The sequence below is a fragment of the Apostichopus japonicus genome, chromosome 8 (assembly GCF_037975245.1).
Source record: "Apostichopus japonicus isolate 1M-3 chromosome 8, ASM3797524v1, whole genome shotgun sequence".
NCBI lineage: Eukaryota > Metazoa > Echinodermata > Holothuroidea > Aspidochirotida > Stichopodidae > Apostichopus > Apostichopus japonicus.
This window is the reverse complement of record NC_092568.1, coordinates 19,745,055-19,762,714: the sequence shown is the minus strand read 5'-3', so window position 1 is coordinate 19,762,714 and position 17,660 is coordinate 19,745,055. Positions and strand designations below refer to the sequence as shown.

Genomic DNA, 17,660 nt, shown 5'->3' with positions numbered 1-17,660 from the left:
GCATACATGATCATGACCTTGATCATGTGAGGTCAATCTTTATGTTACCTTGGAATTAGGTACTGTACCAGAATGCTTAACATTAATGAATCACACCTGATACAGCTAGGGTCATTGCAGTTGTGGAGCTAGGGGTATTGGTCAGGGGGGCGAGAATGGTCTGTAGGGGCGCTTTCGACACTATCTAAGCAGAGCGCCACCACAAGTTGGCGTGGAGCGTACAGAAATTTTTTGAGTAAAGATACTCCCTAGATCGCCGGAAATGACCCTTTCCGGGCCTTGCTAATTTGCAGATAAACGAAGGATAAATAGGTGTCATCGCCATTTAGTCAGAAAATTACACCAACAAAATGTGACAAATGTCAATAGGTATTTGAGAATCTCGAATAAGTAAAAAGTGGTAAAAAGCTGAAAAGGGCGCTTTCAGTCCATTTGAGTCCGTCGGGGGGGGGGGGCATCTGCCCCCCTCTGACTGTATGGACGCTCCGCCACTGGGTCATTGCCATATATGCCCAGTAATTTAATGAATGGACTTATAATGTCACTTTACTGTATAATGTTCTATGGGCTGTAAATTGAACACAGCAATTAATGGAGATCTTTATAGTTCTACCAATATGACCTTTAATCGAAATGTGTTTGTCACAACGCACGTAAAGGACACTCACTATGATGATGATGATGATGAGCCTGTACATTAGCTTCACTATTTAAGCATGAATGTGGTACCACAGATGTATAGTTATAAAATACTAGATACAGCCGTATTCTATAGTTGAAGGTCAGTCAATAAATGCGGGTCTCACGAATGAGTGAAATCTGTTTTGGTATTTTTTTCTTCGATGTTTGATTAATCTATTTTCTTGAATTATTCTGTGGCTAATGTCATGGAAAGACATCAGTAAAATTAGCTTGATCCAGCGAATTTTGACATCTTTGACGTCGATTAAATCAGTTTGACTGCTATTCACACTTAAACCCTTGAAATCAGTACGGAAAATCTTGTGTCACAAAAATTTGGTATTTTGTGAAAGTCAAATCTCTGACATTTATGCAATTAAATGTCATAGTTCTTGTTGCAAGTTGCAAGCGGGATTAGAATAACTACTTTTATCTCACCCCGATATCACTCGCCACCCTGGTTGCAGAAGGGTTCGACACAAGGTGAATCTGCAAAGAGAACAAAGTTAGGTGACAGGTGAAGTATTTTAGTTAGTGCTGAGTTGGTTATAACAATCATGTAAAGTATTTGTTTGCAGCAATTATGTTATTATTATATCAGACAACATTTTACTTATCATACCATATGGTTAACAAGAAGGATCCAGGGGGATAGGGAGGGAGGGGGATGGAGGGGAAGTTTAAAGAGTTTGCGATAGCAGGGTATAATATACATTTCTTTGGATGGCAGATATTACACTTTCATTCGTTAAATTGAATCGTCAGTCTGTCTGTCTGTCTGTCTGTCTGATTGGTAGTAATTGTATCGTTTGCCTAGTCTGCCCACCAATCGTCAGTCAAATTGCTGGTTTGAATTCTGTCATATTCATATCTTGGTATGTGTTGTGTGTGGTTTTTTTTGTTGCTACTACCATGGAGCATCAACTGCTTTCAATATAAAATCAATACAAAAATAGATAAGGCAGTAACACTAAATGAACTCGCCTGTACTTTTGGCCGTGTCTGAAGAACGTATCATCAGACTCCGAAATAAAAGGCTGTGTGCAATATCGCGACGGGGACTGAACGCAGAACGCTAACACGGCGTAGGAAATTGGTACCAGTAAGTTTTGGTAAAAGTTTCCAGACGATGCACATTATTAAGATGAATTTCAACATTTCGCCAGACAATATGACCATTTTGAAAGTTGATGGTCTGCCATTACATTTTACACATATAGATGTTGACTAGAAATAGATACGGAGCGATAATTCTCGTTACAGTCTCTGCCGCTGTATATAGTGTCCTTCAGACAGTATATGATAAATGTTGTCCATGTGGAACTAAAGCACTCCACAGGTCCAATTTTGGCGAGTCTATATTGTGACTGTTGAGGTTATTGAAGGGCCTTAGTGTAGTTTATATTCAAGAATTAGCATATAGATATATATATATATAAATATATATATATATATATATATAAATACATAAATATATATACATATATATACACATTGCAGAATGTGTACATTGCATGTAATATATATCTTTAATATCTATTCGTCATAATTAGGGGTTTGGTCCTCAGTCCTTGTAATGCTTTATTTTTCTTAGGGGAAAGGGGCCCGGGAGGGGGGGAGGGGAGAAAGGTCTATCTGTATCGAGTATCAAACTTGTAACAATTACAATGCACTCCCAAGTTAAGGTCAAGTCCATTCGCTACCAAAGTTTTGTGACTCATGTACTACTGGAGTCAAGTCAATGACGCGGGCTATACCATATTGTATTCCAAAGCTTGGAGGGGGGGGGGGAAGGGGGGAATATTGATAATCTTGTCGGAGTGACCACTTCCCGAACCCGACGACTCAAATCATGTGCCACTGGTGGGCCAGGTGCCTGTTGCCGACCATATGTGTAAGGTTTAATAAATTGGTTTGCCTTGGTAAAAACATTTAATAAAAAGATGATGTAACTTTTTATTACATTGATTAAACGTGATTTGAGTATTATAAGAAAAAATATTGACATCTTAATGTTAAGTACTAATTGAGGCACTTTCCAGAAAAGAAAAAAAAAACCTTGACAAAGTAGCAACAGCTGTAAATAAACTCAAGAACTCAGAGAAAACCGAAATGATCGTTTGTGTTTTAAAGTGCTTCTTTTGTAACATGAACATGACCGCTGGTAATACATTATAGCACAAGTATCGTACAGTTTGAAAAATGTGTGTTCAATTAGTATATGAATAATAAATTTTCTGCTGGCTGACAATATTTTTTAAGGCGTTATTGTATGCATTTAACAGTAATTAATTCTTACAAACTATTCCATCACAAAATGAATGGTTTCTTTGTGACCTCTTGAGAGTTGTATGGTCGACCCACCCTTAATAATATGGCATGGAATTGATATCAAATCTACAGGAATATATGTTTTACATGTGACCGATGAAAACCTGCGGCGAGGACGACCATTACAGTGTGACCATATTGATCGATCGGTTACAGGTTTGTAGTCATACCCTGTCTCTTTCAAGAGAAGATGATGTACGATAATGGAATCGATACTTTCTTGAATGTTCTGTTTAGAAACCATATCGGCCAGTCAGTGGGGGAAACGAATGCAAAAGCATCAAGGTCACGGCCGGGGAATTTACTTCCAGATGACTCGTAAATTTGAACGAGCGAAAAAAATGGACTTTGGTGATGATGATGATAAATAGAATCGAGTATTTATTTCGAAATTGCTAGGATACAGTAAAGGCCGATTATGACACGGATCCGGACCTTTCCGCGGTTTCGATCTAAAAACATGAATTTTGTAGGGGGGCTGGATCACGATGATCACCGTACCATTTTAAATGCGCACTCGTAGCTTAGGCCTGTCATCCAGCTCAAGCCTAGAGTGAAGTGGCAGATCGAGTACTGCATCTTGTACGTAAAAACTATATACCGCTGGCAACACGGACACTTCTCCTAGCTGTCAGAAAATTCTTTCGTGGCAGACTTATAGTCTGAAAGAGAGGCTACTAGAATGATTTCTAAAACAATCGAAAAGAAAGAAGGTGCAGACAAAATACATACGAATTGGAATGAAACTGAGAGATTTCATTTGGGTCAGTTGGATTTTAATTTGGTAATATTTGATAAAAATGGTATATTTTAAGCTCAAAGAGTGTGCGGGAAAAACCTTTATCTATTCTTGTATTACTGTGTTTCGATCGGGGAAAGTGTCTTCCCCCAAGTCCATCGGGGATGGCACAATATTGGGTAGAGAAATGATTTTAATTATTTTTGATGGGAATGAAGATTCTAATTATAATGAAACTTTATCCTTTGATGGACATTAGGGCTTTAAATTATTAATTAGTTAATACAAAACCTAGAGTTTACTTTTTTGCATTTTTCATTTCTCGTCATGACAGCCTGAGGTTGAAAGTGACCGGAAAACCATAGAGTCTCCATAATTTAAATTAAGTAAAATGGACTAATTTCGTCCAAGGTTTTCCTCAAAATAGTGTGACATATAGATGGTAATCTAATGGAGAATGACAAGAAGAATTCAGTCTCCAACATTCTTAACTCCTAATTGCTTTTTGTGTTTTTGAGTATTTATTTAATTTTCCTGAGTGACTTCATATTGAATTAATAGTATGACTTATAATGCAGACATCCCTCTAAGGGCCATCCCCTCCCCCATCCCTTCCCCCTCTGTCTCCCGCCCCCACCATCCAGCTTTATATCCCTTCTTGTTCAAACTAAAGTGTAGAAATTAATGGGTCAATTCTCTCAAGAAGAGAATTAAACATCACCTGTTAAAAAGGATTTTTTGTTACAACTGGTATTTTTTTTAAATTTTGTTTGATCACGTGTGCACACATATATGGATCACCCATTCTGCTGTATATGTCTTGGTACCCTTGTGTCTGCAAAGACAAATATTTCATATCAAAAAGGGGGTGAATCCACAGTACCAAATATAATTCTCCCTGTAAAATTAATTGATTTTTTTTTTTTTTTTTGTCACTTGCATATTTATCAATAATCATTCGGTTTTATGATAACTCAGCGTAACGATTCCATTCAACTTAATAATATCATTACATCATTTCTTCAGGAACAACACATGTATCGATGGGTCGGCTTCTTAGGTTGATAATTTCGTCTTCTATTTTTCATGGGTGCAATGAGCCATTTTTTTGTTTTTTTGTTGGAAAGGTTGTTTTTGTAAGGTATAAAGTTACTTTGACTGTTGATTCTAAGAAACTATACAGGTACTTAGTTTTGTATCCATTTGCTAATTTTTGTTGATGTGTATTTGGCATAATTTAGTAACAGTTCAGAGTGATACAGTATGTATACAGGGCAGTGGCGTAGGAAGGTACTTTTGAGTGGGGGGGCTCATCAGAAGACTGATGGCCGGCCTGGGGGAGGGGTCTAAGGGGAGGGGGTTCCCCCTCCCCTTTGGAATTTTTTGCATTTCCAGGTAGCCTCAGATGCAATTTGGTGCAATATAGCACACTTCAACACCCACTCCATTTTGTAAACTTAATTTTGTATTTTCACCAGGCCTTAGATGCAATTTGGTGCTCCAAATGAGGTTTTTTTCTCATTTGGAAATGAAAAAGGGGTTTTCTGACTTGCGAAGCGGGGGGGCGGAATGATACTTCCGCCCCTCCACATTTTTCACTGGGGGGGCTGGCGCCCCCCAGCCCCCCCGGTTCCTATGCCCTTGATACAGGGAGGGCAGTTGCTATGATAACAAAAGAAAATGTCAGCTGTTTCAATATTCCTTGTCTGAAAGGATAATAACAGAATCATTTCTTAGTAGCTATTTTATTATGGATTAAGGACTCTGTCTTTGAGTTTACCGATAATTGTTTGCAATGCACTGAGCATAACTATATAGAGGCACAGTTACTGTTAAGCTGTGTCTTTGCACATATGTGATCATCTGATGTACGTACCTTCTAAATCCTTTCTCATGACAATTGTGAAGGAATTTTTAAGATTCGTCCAAGTTCTGTATAGAAATTGGGCACTGTAGAAAAATACATAAATTAATTGAATACACATAAATTAATATATATGTATATGTATGTATAATTGAAATTGTAATGAGTTGGAAAATCAATAACAGTGAAAAAACTTCCAGCCTCCACCGGGACTCGAACCCCGGCCTCCCGCTTTATATGCGGACACCCTTACCACTAGGCTATGGATGCTGATTGTATGTCCAGAGGTTCAAAATATATATAAATATATATTTATGTATACATATATATATTAATTGGGGAATTAATTAGAAAAGATACTGTAAAATAATGTCATCAATTTAATTGAAGGATATATCTGTTGGACGTTTTGTCCAAACATGTATAAATAATTTGACTATATATAAATAGATATATCTGTTCTCTGTTCAAGGGAAATGTAATGATGTACTTCACACATGATGCATCATGGTAACACATCCTGTAGGAGTCAAAAGTTGAACAATTCACTCTATGCTGTTTTGTGTGAGTCGGGCCCGCAAGTCATATCTTGGACGTATTTTATATGATGTGTGTGTGTGATTTCTTTTCCTTTCTTTAATTATAAATAAAGGTAAAGGAAAGTTTAGGCTTTATTGCTAGCTGAGAAAATGATTCTAGGAGAGGGTGAAGAATGCACATGTATACTAAAATAGATATGGTGTCCGCGTATAAAGCGGGAGGCCCGGGTTCGAATAACGGTGGAGGCTGGAAGTTTTTTCACAGTTCTGGATTTTCCTTCTCATTACGTTTTCATTTTAAATATATATATATATCTATATATATATATATATATATATATATATATATCCTTGAAACTAAGGAAGGCTCCTTTAAGGTGACTTTGAGAATGGGTTAAAGTCAATCATTTTGAATCATGTTGCCAATGTTGCTAATAGGTCGTTTATGAGGTCTTATAATGTCATAAAAATCCCAATCTCTGATCTGTACATGAATAAGCATCCTGGGCACGTAGTTGACCTGGGACATATTCAGCAGTTGTCCAAACATATTGACAAATTTGTAATGTATTGTGAACTGATTAGTGTAGAAGACAGAAAAGTTTGAAGTTTGGTAGGTGTTAACCAAAGGACCTTTTGCCTATAAAGAATGTATCTCGTTAGAAAGTTCAAATTAGTATGGATGTGTCGTTTACAGCAGGATATTACATATCGTATCTATAGCATATATATTTCAAAGCCAGCTGTATTATTAAAAATTTATATAGGAATATAGCTGCATTTTGAGTTGGGCAATGTGTCTCAAATAAATATCTAGCTAGACTGACCAAGCCATATGTATGTATGTATTTTAGCCTGCAAGCAGGAACTCCCTAAGAAGCAACGTAATAGTCACAAATAAGTCCCGTCGTCATCTGTACAAGACCTGTGTGTTTTCAACCAGTCACATCATCTTGAGTGGCAGAGTTCGATAAATTACACTGTGTTCAATCTACCAATACAGGTACAAAATGGTGTCATTTCTCACAGATTGAAGCAAAATCGCTCTTATTTACTGTACGTAATAAGCCAACCTTTGAAGTTTTTTTTTGTCTCACTTCATCTGCACTCATTAGGATTTTTTTCTTTGTCTTTTAATTAACTAAATTTCACTTACAGCCACTATGTAAAGATGATACTACCATCAGACTGAAGTATATAATATCAATTCAAGAACAAGTTTTCCACGAATACCACTTACTTCAACTTCTGATATATTAAATCATTGTCATGAATCACAACTTTGATATTTTACCCATAGATGTAAGCCAGACAATTTTAGTTTTATTATTGTCATTTATTGTTACAATTTTGTAATCCTGGGCATGCACTTTCATAAACTGGCACCTTTACAATCCCCCTTCTAAAAATATCCAAAAAAGTAGACTAGTCATTTTAATAAGCACAGTACGCGGGCGGGCCAGTTGAGTTGCACTGGTTCACGGTTGGGCGAGATGTATTATTATCCGTCACCCATTTCATTGAACCTCGTGTACAATTTAGTGCTGGTATCAGGATCCAGTGCACAGACATGGTATCAAGGTCAACATCAGCATTATAAACTTACTGGCAATATTTGTGTGCATCCCATACAGAGAGGCAAATAGTAACAATTGTAAAATGGCATGTAATAATCTCCCAGTTGCATGTATTAGTTCTAAAGTTCTAAAGTATGAAAAATGGCAGCAAAGTGACATGTGAATAACTATGTGGTAACCACCGGGACCCTTATGTAGGTGATGAGAATCTGAGATTACAAAACAGAAATACATGCATGCGGGGATCAGGGGAGAGGGGGATTACCAGAGAGGGAGGGAGGGGAGGGGAGGAGATCAGCTGTTCATTAGGGACACATGAGGGGAAGTAGGGGGCGGGGGGGTGGGGGAAGTACAGGAGGGAAAATGATCTAGTGAAGTTCAGAGGAAAGTATTAGTAGTTGAAAAGTTAATTAACATAAGATTAGAGTTTAGTAGTGTTGTAGATGGGAATTAGGAGGGAATTGACACCAGGAGGGGGATGGTATACTATTTGGGGGGTGGGGGTGGGGGTGGGGGAGAGATTTATTATAGTAATCCTAGCATTATTGATTGTCTGACTATGCAGTAGACCTGTATATAAAGTATAACTGCATGTTTTTTGCATAAAGGAGGGCATAACAAATTTGGGCAAATTTGATCGGTTCCAGCAGATTTTCATGGTTTTAAGCATTATCTTTTATACCAAACTAAATTCACTGTCAAGCCAAGAAGTTATAATGGCCAAACATTATGTTTGCCACCTTGCATGCATGATGAAAGGGGGGAAAACAACGGGATCGTAGCAGTTTAACTTCATACTCTTGATCGAGCCCTGTGAATGAGTTACATGAATGTTGGACATGTATGTGTGTGCAGCAACTACACATATATATAGAATCACATATAAAAGTAGTTGTCAGAGGACAGAAGTCTGTCTGAGTGGAAAATAGAGAAAGGAAGAGGGGAAAAAAAAGGAGAATTTGAGAAAGTTTACATACATATATATGGCCCATAGACATAGTAAGGGTATACGTAATAGGCCACTTAAGGGTGTAATGCACCAAGAAAATGTTTATAAATACAACACACACTGACAGGACAAATTTCAAATGCCATGGTACGCAAGCAGGAGTATCACATTGCAAATCATGTTACAATGATCTCCTCGTATTGCTGCATGAGCTCGTCGCATATTCTTGGTTCTAACCGTGTGCGGCACTTGACTAACCGAGGTAACTCTCTCTCTCACCCTCTTGTTTGATTTTACGTTTTAGCTACATTTTTCTCCTTTGTATGTATAACCCTTTCTTTTCTTTTCTTTCTATGGCCAGTTTAGGCTACATGCCAATATAACTATGGAATGTATTATCATTGTGAATATCTGGTTCTAAGGCAAGGTTTATCTCTGTTCTCTAGGACCTAGCACATTGAATTAGTCACGTCGTCTTTAATAAATTTAAGAGATCTTCAATTATATAAAAATGCAATCCATCCTTTCTATGTAGACTATTTAACTTGAAAAATGTCGGATTGCAAAAACAACTTATAGTACGACCTTCATATTAGTCCAGTATGTGATGTTCCTTCCTATATATACCCTCTCAAAAGTCCCCTATAATTCCCAGAGCCCACCCTTCCCTGACCAACTTTCTGATGACCTATCCCGACCTGAATCTCACTAATTACCATTATTTCAAGCACTGCTTTTTTTTTTTTGGGCTCCGCTGTACAGTAGTTCTTAAGTTTATGTATAGTTTACAGGTGTTCAAGTAACTGAAGAGTTATTTGGGCGAAAGTTTGTTGTGGATCTTTAAAACTCAAGTACAGGTACTTGTATTCGAGCACAGAACTTACTAAAATAGATTTCGATAATACCCCGAATATGAGTACAATTATGGGTACAATGCATGAGGGTGAGTACAGGAGTTAATGAGTACCGCACTAGGCAACTAATAATATGCTATAATATAAGCACCTGAGTACGGACTGACACTTCAGGTTGTGGTTTCCAAATTTCAACCTACATTGATATGGTTGAAACCTGTCATCGTCGTACTTTTTTCTAATATTTTTCGCATATTATAATATTATGTGACCGTTCCTTCTGTTTAAAACATTCAGTAATTGGTGATTATTCATGTGGATTGAATTTGTTTTGGTAAAATGATCAGGTATATTATTCTGTACAATGCTACAAAGGTCATTTAGGTGCATGGGTGAGTTTACAAGCTGCACCTTCCATCTTGAAAGGATAATATACCAGGCCTTAATTATCGCTTGCTAGATAATCCTCCCACGAAAATTGCTTGGACTGTAAACATGAATGTTGCCAAAAGATGGGGCCCGGAAACAGGTCGCCTACAGGAAGTTGAATTGAGAAATAATTAACACTGAAGGAAGTGCAGATGCTGCAATGAGGAAAGATATGAAAATGCTTCAAACTGGAAATGGTATTTGTCGCAACGGTCCAAGTTCAACCTTACGGACATGTTAATAAGTGATATTTGGAGATGACTGTATGTTTTTTTGTTTTTATTAAAATGTAAGTTGTATTACAGAATTCCCAGCCTGGCATGTGGTAGATGATTGTGTGAAACTATGAAGTAACTATTAAGAGCTACCTATGGGTTCATGCAGAGACTGGATTGTACAGTACAGTTACAGTGAATAGGGTCTGATTGTCGGCATCAATGACCCTGGATGGGTGTTTTGATATCGGTCGATAAGTACTTTCAATATAGTCTCCCTCCTATACTCTCTTCCGCTCCCCTCCCCCCTCCATCCCCCTTCCCATCCCTCTACCTTCCCCTTAATGTCCACTTCTCTCCCTCCCTTCCTCCCCAATAAGTACATTTTCAGCAGAATTACTAAATGGTGAACTAATTTCTGTCCAGTAATATAAATAACAACATTTCAACAATTAAGTTTAGTCACAGCATAATCATTGATCAGATATATAGCTTGTAGTATGACTATATAATTCCTACTGGCCCACTGTGCAGTGCGCCTGCTTGTTGATGATGTTACAGAGTGCTACTACATTATTATTATTATTATTATTATTGACTACTACTGTATTTGCCATACATGCATGTACAACCTGCACTCTTATCCAAGCTTGGATGTAAAACCTGTCTTTCATACTTTCGCCTCTAATTGTGCAACAACTGCCCCTGTTTATGAAATCTATATTAAATTGGTCTGGAGATGATGGAGAATGTTTGCGATGGAATCATAGTTGTCTTTAGATTCATGTTGTTTGTCTGGAAATGTTTTTGCAGGGTATCGATCTAATGCGAGATGTCACCGTTTAATAAAATACATGCGCGTATCATTGTCGTATGGTATAGAAAGAAGGGATATTATAACCACAACATGAAAGTTGTAATTTACAAACCTCTTGACTAAGCACTCGTGGATGAATACGTCTGGGCTATAAGAGGCAAAGTAGTCTTTCAATCGTCAAAAATTAATGTAGACAAAGACCATCTTTGTCGTGGTTCAGCCATGTGTTCTATCTAGGAGAAAGCTAAAAATAACTGCTGATTATAAAAAATATATATTATTATTATTATTATGATTTTAAGGTTTAGTTTTCTAAGCAATAATAGTAGGTACAGTATGAATGCAGAAATAACGTTTGTGGGATTAATCCCATATGACCTCAAGTCTGACTTTAATTGACTTATTTTTTTTGGCCCGTAAAGTTATTTTTGGAATGTTATAGTAGTGAGTATCTGTGGAAGAGATGAGTTGGTGTTTTTAGGGGGGAGGGGGTTGGGACTATGGGTGATAGGGGAAGGGAGTTGGGACCATCGGTGATAGGGGAAGGGGGTTGGGACCATGGGTTAAGGCTTTGGCAGTAAAGGACTGTGCTTTTTTGACATATATATTTGTATGTCATCCATTAGTCAGAACAGACATCTTGGATGGCACACAACTGACGTTTAAACCTGAACGGTCGAGTGGTAAATGTATAATTGTAATTTTGTGTTGTGGTATTTATACTTTAATAGCTGTGATCTGACTTGGCACTATTAGAAAAAGAAACTGTACAAGAAACACATTTTAGCTTTTGTCCCGGTTAATTGTCTGATCGTGAGGTACATAGACATATAACATACAGTACCTCACAGTATCATCCCAACTGGTGAGGTACATAGACATATATCTCATAGAGTACCTCACAGTACTATCCAAGCTAGTGAGGTACAGGCATATCTCATACAGTACAGCTTCTAGTTCCTAATTATCATCATTTTTTAAAAGCCATGCAGTCTGAAGACTTATCTGACGGTTCCCAAGCGCATTTTGTTGAAACGCCACCGAACAATCCAAATTAACATGTTGTGTGTTATAGACATTCCTTGATCTATTGATTGATCGATTGATTGGTATTTTATTCTCCATTTTCAGGGGCTGCTGCAGACGAGGATATGGACCCCGATCCTCTAGAAGGCGACGAAGCCCCGCAGCACGACCTCATCCAGTGTGGCGACTGCCACACTAGTTTCGCCCTCGCTGACATTGTCAAATTTATCGCTCACAAACGCAGTTGTTACAAGGGCCAGCAGGTGCCCCTCGTGGTTTCCTCCAACGAAGTCCATCTAACAGACGACGAGGATGAGGACGAAGATAGAGACGAACATGATGCAGCTGAGGTGACGTCGATCGACACCACCATCCACGAAACGGAACCTATCGTTCGAACTGAAAAGCCAAAAATATTAACCCCATTTCGGAGGAAATCTTTACACGATACGAGCAGCGATGTTCGACCGCTAGCGAAAGAAACACAGACAGAGCATCTAAGAGGTAAGTTGAAACTGTTACAATCAAATTATGACATCTCCGAATGGATTACGGTTTAGCATTAATACAGGTTGGTATGCCATGGCACTGTGAGAAACCAACACAGGCAGAGGCCAACTTCTAAAGAAATATTCCAGTGGCAGCCAATGTGACACTTATATGGAAAATAAAAAATATTCCACACTCTATAATCGCAAACCCACCCCCATCTCAATATCTTTTGTTTCCTTAAACTCAAGATGTGGTTGATTGAATGTGACCAGTTATCTTTACTCAGGGCTTGATCATGATGGGTAGTCTGTGATGTTCTTACGGTGCTAGTTGTGAACATGTATGTGTGTAAAGATCTTATTTTCAGTAGTAATGATACGGTATTAGTCCACTGTATTCCACTTTGGAGACTTGAAATTTACAGTACGCTCAGACGTGAAGCTCTCCGATTGGTTGACCAGTGTGTAGAGATGCCAAACGAACAGTGGGCAACGTGTCGTTGATAAAATGTACGAGCTACTAAACACTAGGAATGTTAGCTCAAATACGTCACATCTGTCAGTAATTAATTTCCAATGGCACATGTGAAATTGGTGTACATGAAATGTTGACATTGATAAACAGGGGCATGAAAGAGGAAAGTTGAACATTAACTTGAAAAATTGCTGCTAATATTCTTATTCTGGGTAAAGACTAAAGTCTGTTACCAGGGGCAACATATTGCAGTCATTTGGTCTCATTTATATGAGGGAGGATCATCAAAATGCATCCTTTTACATTGGGCCACCATACTATAGAACTACTGTCCTAGGCCGGTGATTCCATAATCCCCCCACCACCCCCCCCCAACCACACAACATACGTCGGTCCACCTCAATGGTTTTGTTTACATATTGCAAATCATTTTAGTTGCTATAATTCTGTTATTATAATTGTCTTAAATTTCTACGGCAGATGTACGACCACAGAGCGTGCATATGAATGTTTGCATTTTACATTAAATGTCAAAATTCAATAATTGAATACAGTAGACTGCACTAAATGCAATCAAGAATTCTGTCTATTATCCCCTATAGGGTGGGGGATCAGTGACCACCTCTTCCGTCACACAAACTAATACAGTCAGAGACAAGTGCTACTGAAAGAATGAGGTGAAAAGTCAGTTTGTGTGAGCAAATTGTCATTCAGGCCAACAGCATATAAGCATGTATCTAACTATGGTCACTTTCATTTTGATAGTCTGAACAATAGAGAAAGCCACTGAATGACATTTATGGTTGACATGGCAACACATGAACAAATAAGGTGACCGCATATTTTTGGTAACTACTTGACAATGACCTGACTGATAACTTGTAAACACATAAATCAATAATAATTTAACAGGACACACAAGTGCATCATGCTTGGTTCTCTTATACTATTTACTGACAGTATATTGGTGTGACATACATTTAGTATATATTACTGGCAAACAGATTCATATTTTCACTAATGTGGAAAGGTTGGGTTTAAGTAGTTCTATGTCAGTCATGGTTGGTCAAACTGATTGCTTGCTATTTACTTTGTGTGAAGGAAATGTGCAGGTAGTTAGTCCAGAAGATTTTTCGTCAGAGATTTCCCTAAGGACCTCTGCAGCTTTAAAGATTCGAGTTTAGATAGGACCGATACTACAGATCCCCTCAGTTGATTTAGGGCGTGGCTGAAGATTCCCCATTGGTAACATCGATTGAAGTCAATGAAACTGATAGCAATTTCAGCTATATGATACTGGAACACGAGCAAGGCAGTATCCATGCTAACGAAGTTCTGACCACAGACAGAGCAACGTTCGGAGAGGGTTTTAAAGCGCAATATGGATAAATCAGCCTTAAACACGACCTAGCCTTTCTTGGGTAGTGTGCGTACTACTCGTGGTTATGGGGTTGTCGGGTCTCTGAAAACTGGTTGTGTATTACTACATTGTTCGAGAAGATTCACACTTTAATATGTCACAAAATTTTTTCCTTTTTGCCCGGCTCACTCCATTTTGTTTGTTCCGACAGCCATTCATTCAATTTCTTTTGCCATGTTAGCATTCATGCATCTCGGTGGTGTTACAGTTTACGGTAAAATGTATGTTTAACTTTGATCGATGCCTCGTTGGACATGAATAGCGGGTGTATCGATGTAGCCCTTTGTCCAGTTACCACTAAAGTGGGGTCACGGTCACACTGTGTGACACTGTGCCGTTCAATGTTGTATTTCCTTATCCTTCTTGTTTTTTCTGTTTCGTTTGATTTTATCCCTTTAGTGTTTTCACTCTGAAAGTTTCAATATTTGTATAGACCATATAGTATGTATACAGGTCTACAACAATGACTTGTGGTATCTGAGGCCTGCCACACCGGTGTTTGTCTATTCTTTGGAAATTGTTGATCATTTTCTGGGAAGATATGGACTGTATAGAAGAAAACAAACCATGCCAGAAGGGTCATTGTTACAATTTTGTATCAATTGCAGCAGTCACTTTTGAGTAAACTCTGAGGTGTGGGGCAGGGTGTGGGGAGTGGGGCATGCTTATCTAGAATTGGCAATCATTGATTGAAAGTATTTGTCCAATATTTTCCACCCAAAAAATATAATGAAGACAATTACCATGATATTATTTAACCCCTTTGGTTGTCAGTTTGCAGGGTAATATATTAACTGTTGTGTCCTGAAGGCCCGCAATGCTTCATATTCCTTAAACTGACCGAGAATACAAAACAAAAAAGTGGGGAATGTTTCTAAGTTGTGCCTCAGTTAATGTTTCAGTAATGTCATGTGATACAGTTTCAAGGTCAATATAATATCGACTACTGAAGCACATGACTTTGACAATGACAGTCCTCAAGTTGTCACAAATAATTGTGAAAGCTTTTTTTTTCTGTGTTTCTTTTACATATTACAATATGGCATTTTTCTGATGTTACATGTGTAGACAGTGAACATTACCCTGGAATAACCTTTTGAGCTTTTCTTTTCCCTTGGTAGGCCTAACCTATATTTCCCTTCTCAAGGAGATTTTTTTTTTTTTTTAAATCTCAACATCTTTCATTTTGGACATGGTGAAAATGCTTGGAACCAAATTAATAAATGACAGCAAATACTGGTCTATAAAGCATTGTACTCTCCATGGGTATGATCATGGGCAGAAAGTTGACCTTGCAAAAAATGATATGTTTAACTATATATATCCATTTCAGGTTATGTAGCTAATATAGAGGCCATCCAATTGGACAATCATGATTGACCTGTATAAGGACAAGTACTAAATTTCAAACAGCGTTATATATGTGATCGAGTCTGTGTACCGAAATTTATACCTCAAAATTATGTTTGATTATTAAACAAACAAAACTTGGTTTGCATTTCTTTTGCTTCTGAGGAAGGAGCAAGCAGTATTCAGTAGAAACCATTGATTTGAAAGTTAGTAATGTCACAGGTCTATAAACAAATTCATGAATGAAGACTTTACATACCCTTGTCAGACATACTAAATTTTCAGATTTCAGGGAATGATGTATGTAGCATTTACACACTACGCACCAACCACTATCTCCTCAAATATTTAGATGAAAGCATGTTCAATTATAAAACTTCCAGAAAGTTCTGTGCGTTTTCGAAGCCAAATAAATCGCCACTCTCATACCCAAACCCTGGCCAGTTTAATACAGGGATCTATCATGGCAACTGCATTTGCTGTATTACTGTAAAAATGTAGGAATATTATTGATTGATTATTCAGACCTTTTTGAAGACCAAAACTGTGTTCACAGCTTACAAAGGTAAATTTAGTTTCTATCTGGTTTGTGAATAACCATCTAAACTATCTCCAATTAACATGAGCATCCAAGTGTCAGAGCCAAATTTTGAGTGATCCTCCGAACGACAACAAACTCTCTGTTTACATCGAGTTCAGATTGCATTGTAAAACTGAATACGGCCAAAAATATAAAGTAAAATGCTAAATTATTATCTGTTTACCCCAAAAACTAGTGTTCTACAGTGTTCATATCATTGTCCTTGTTACTTTGCTACAGTATTTGGACAACCAAAATTTTTTTTTTTTTTTGGGGGGGGGGTTGTTCCTTGGACAACCAAAATTGCTTTACAAGAGTTGTTCGTCCGACAACCGGGCGCTATACTCTTTGGTTGTCGGAGGAACAGCCAGGAAGAAAATCCGTCCAAAAAAATTCCCTTTGTGTTATGTAAACTTGTTTGTAGAAGACGTTTGATCATTTCTATAATTATTGGGATTCCCAATTTGGGAACCAATGAGGACAACGTTTAAGAACGTTTAACTCGAGATTCGAAATGCAGCTCAACGGATCCTGAATAACTGATGGGTGAAGAAGGACCGTATATATAGTATTTGATATGCTCTCATGTATGCAGTCCATTACATGTAACAGTAGCACTTTGTGAACATCCATGGAAGTTCAACTTTCCCCCAAGCCCTCCCCCCCCCTCACCCGGCCCTCCCCAAACAAAGTGGGAATATGAATGTCGGGTTTTATGCACTGAGCTCAAAGTCTAATATTGTTTATAATCGTTTATGATCAGCGACAAATTATACGGTACCAGCAAACATTGATTCAGAATTTGCAAAACATGCAGCGTCTTGGAGGGAATTAACAATCAGACCACCTCCCATTACCCACTTTTATCCTCCCTCTCTCCCATCTTGCCACAGCTCACCATCCTCATACACCTCCACCCCCCCCCCCCCGCCCTCTTCCTTTACTACCAATTATCATCAACTACAGTTGTTCATAATAACAACTCCCTGGTTATTATACTGTACATCATCATCAGCACTATAAGCAGTCATGACCTGAAATCAGACATTTGAACAAACAAGCCCCAGGTGATATCAGTGCAATTATAGATAATCTGTGAACAATAAATTAGGTGAGATAGCTGACCTCTGTCAAGATCAAATACCAATGACAAGGTCAACTCATCTGACCAGTCTGTCTGCCAGACGTATTACATCATCGTGGTTGTCTGAACCTAGTCTGTAAGTGTGCTTTCATTCTGGCCACTCTGTTGAGTTAACTGCCTTAATTGTTTCTAGGCTTTAGAGCATGGTCATTGATGACTACCTACAGGTGTGTGTCGTC

At 38.0% G+C, this 17,660-nt stretch overlaps 1 protein-coding gene across 1 annotated transcript in view; it reads left to right on the top strand.

Annotated features, from left to right (window-relative positions):
- The window catches only part of LOC139970938 (B-cell lymphoma/leukemia 11A-like), a 112,538-nt gene that overhangs the window by 47,769 nt on the left and 47,109 nt on the right, over positions 1–17,660 (top strand). Inside the window, exon 2 of the mRNA XM_071977016.1 lies at positions 12,127–12,525. Coding sequence (XP_071833117.1) covers positions 12,127–12,525 — 399 coding nt within the window. The remainder of the gene's footprint in view (positions 1–12,126; positions 12,526–17,660) is intronic.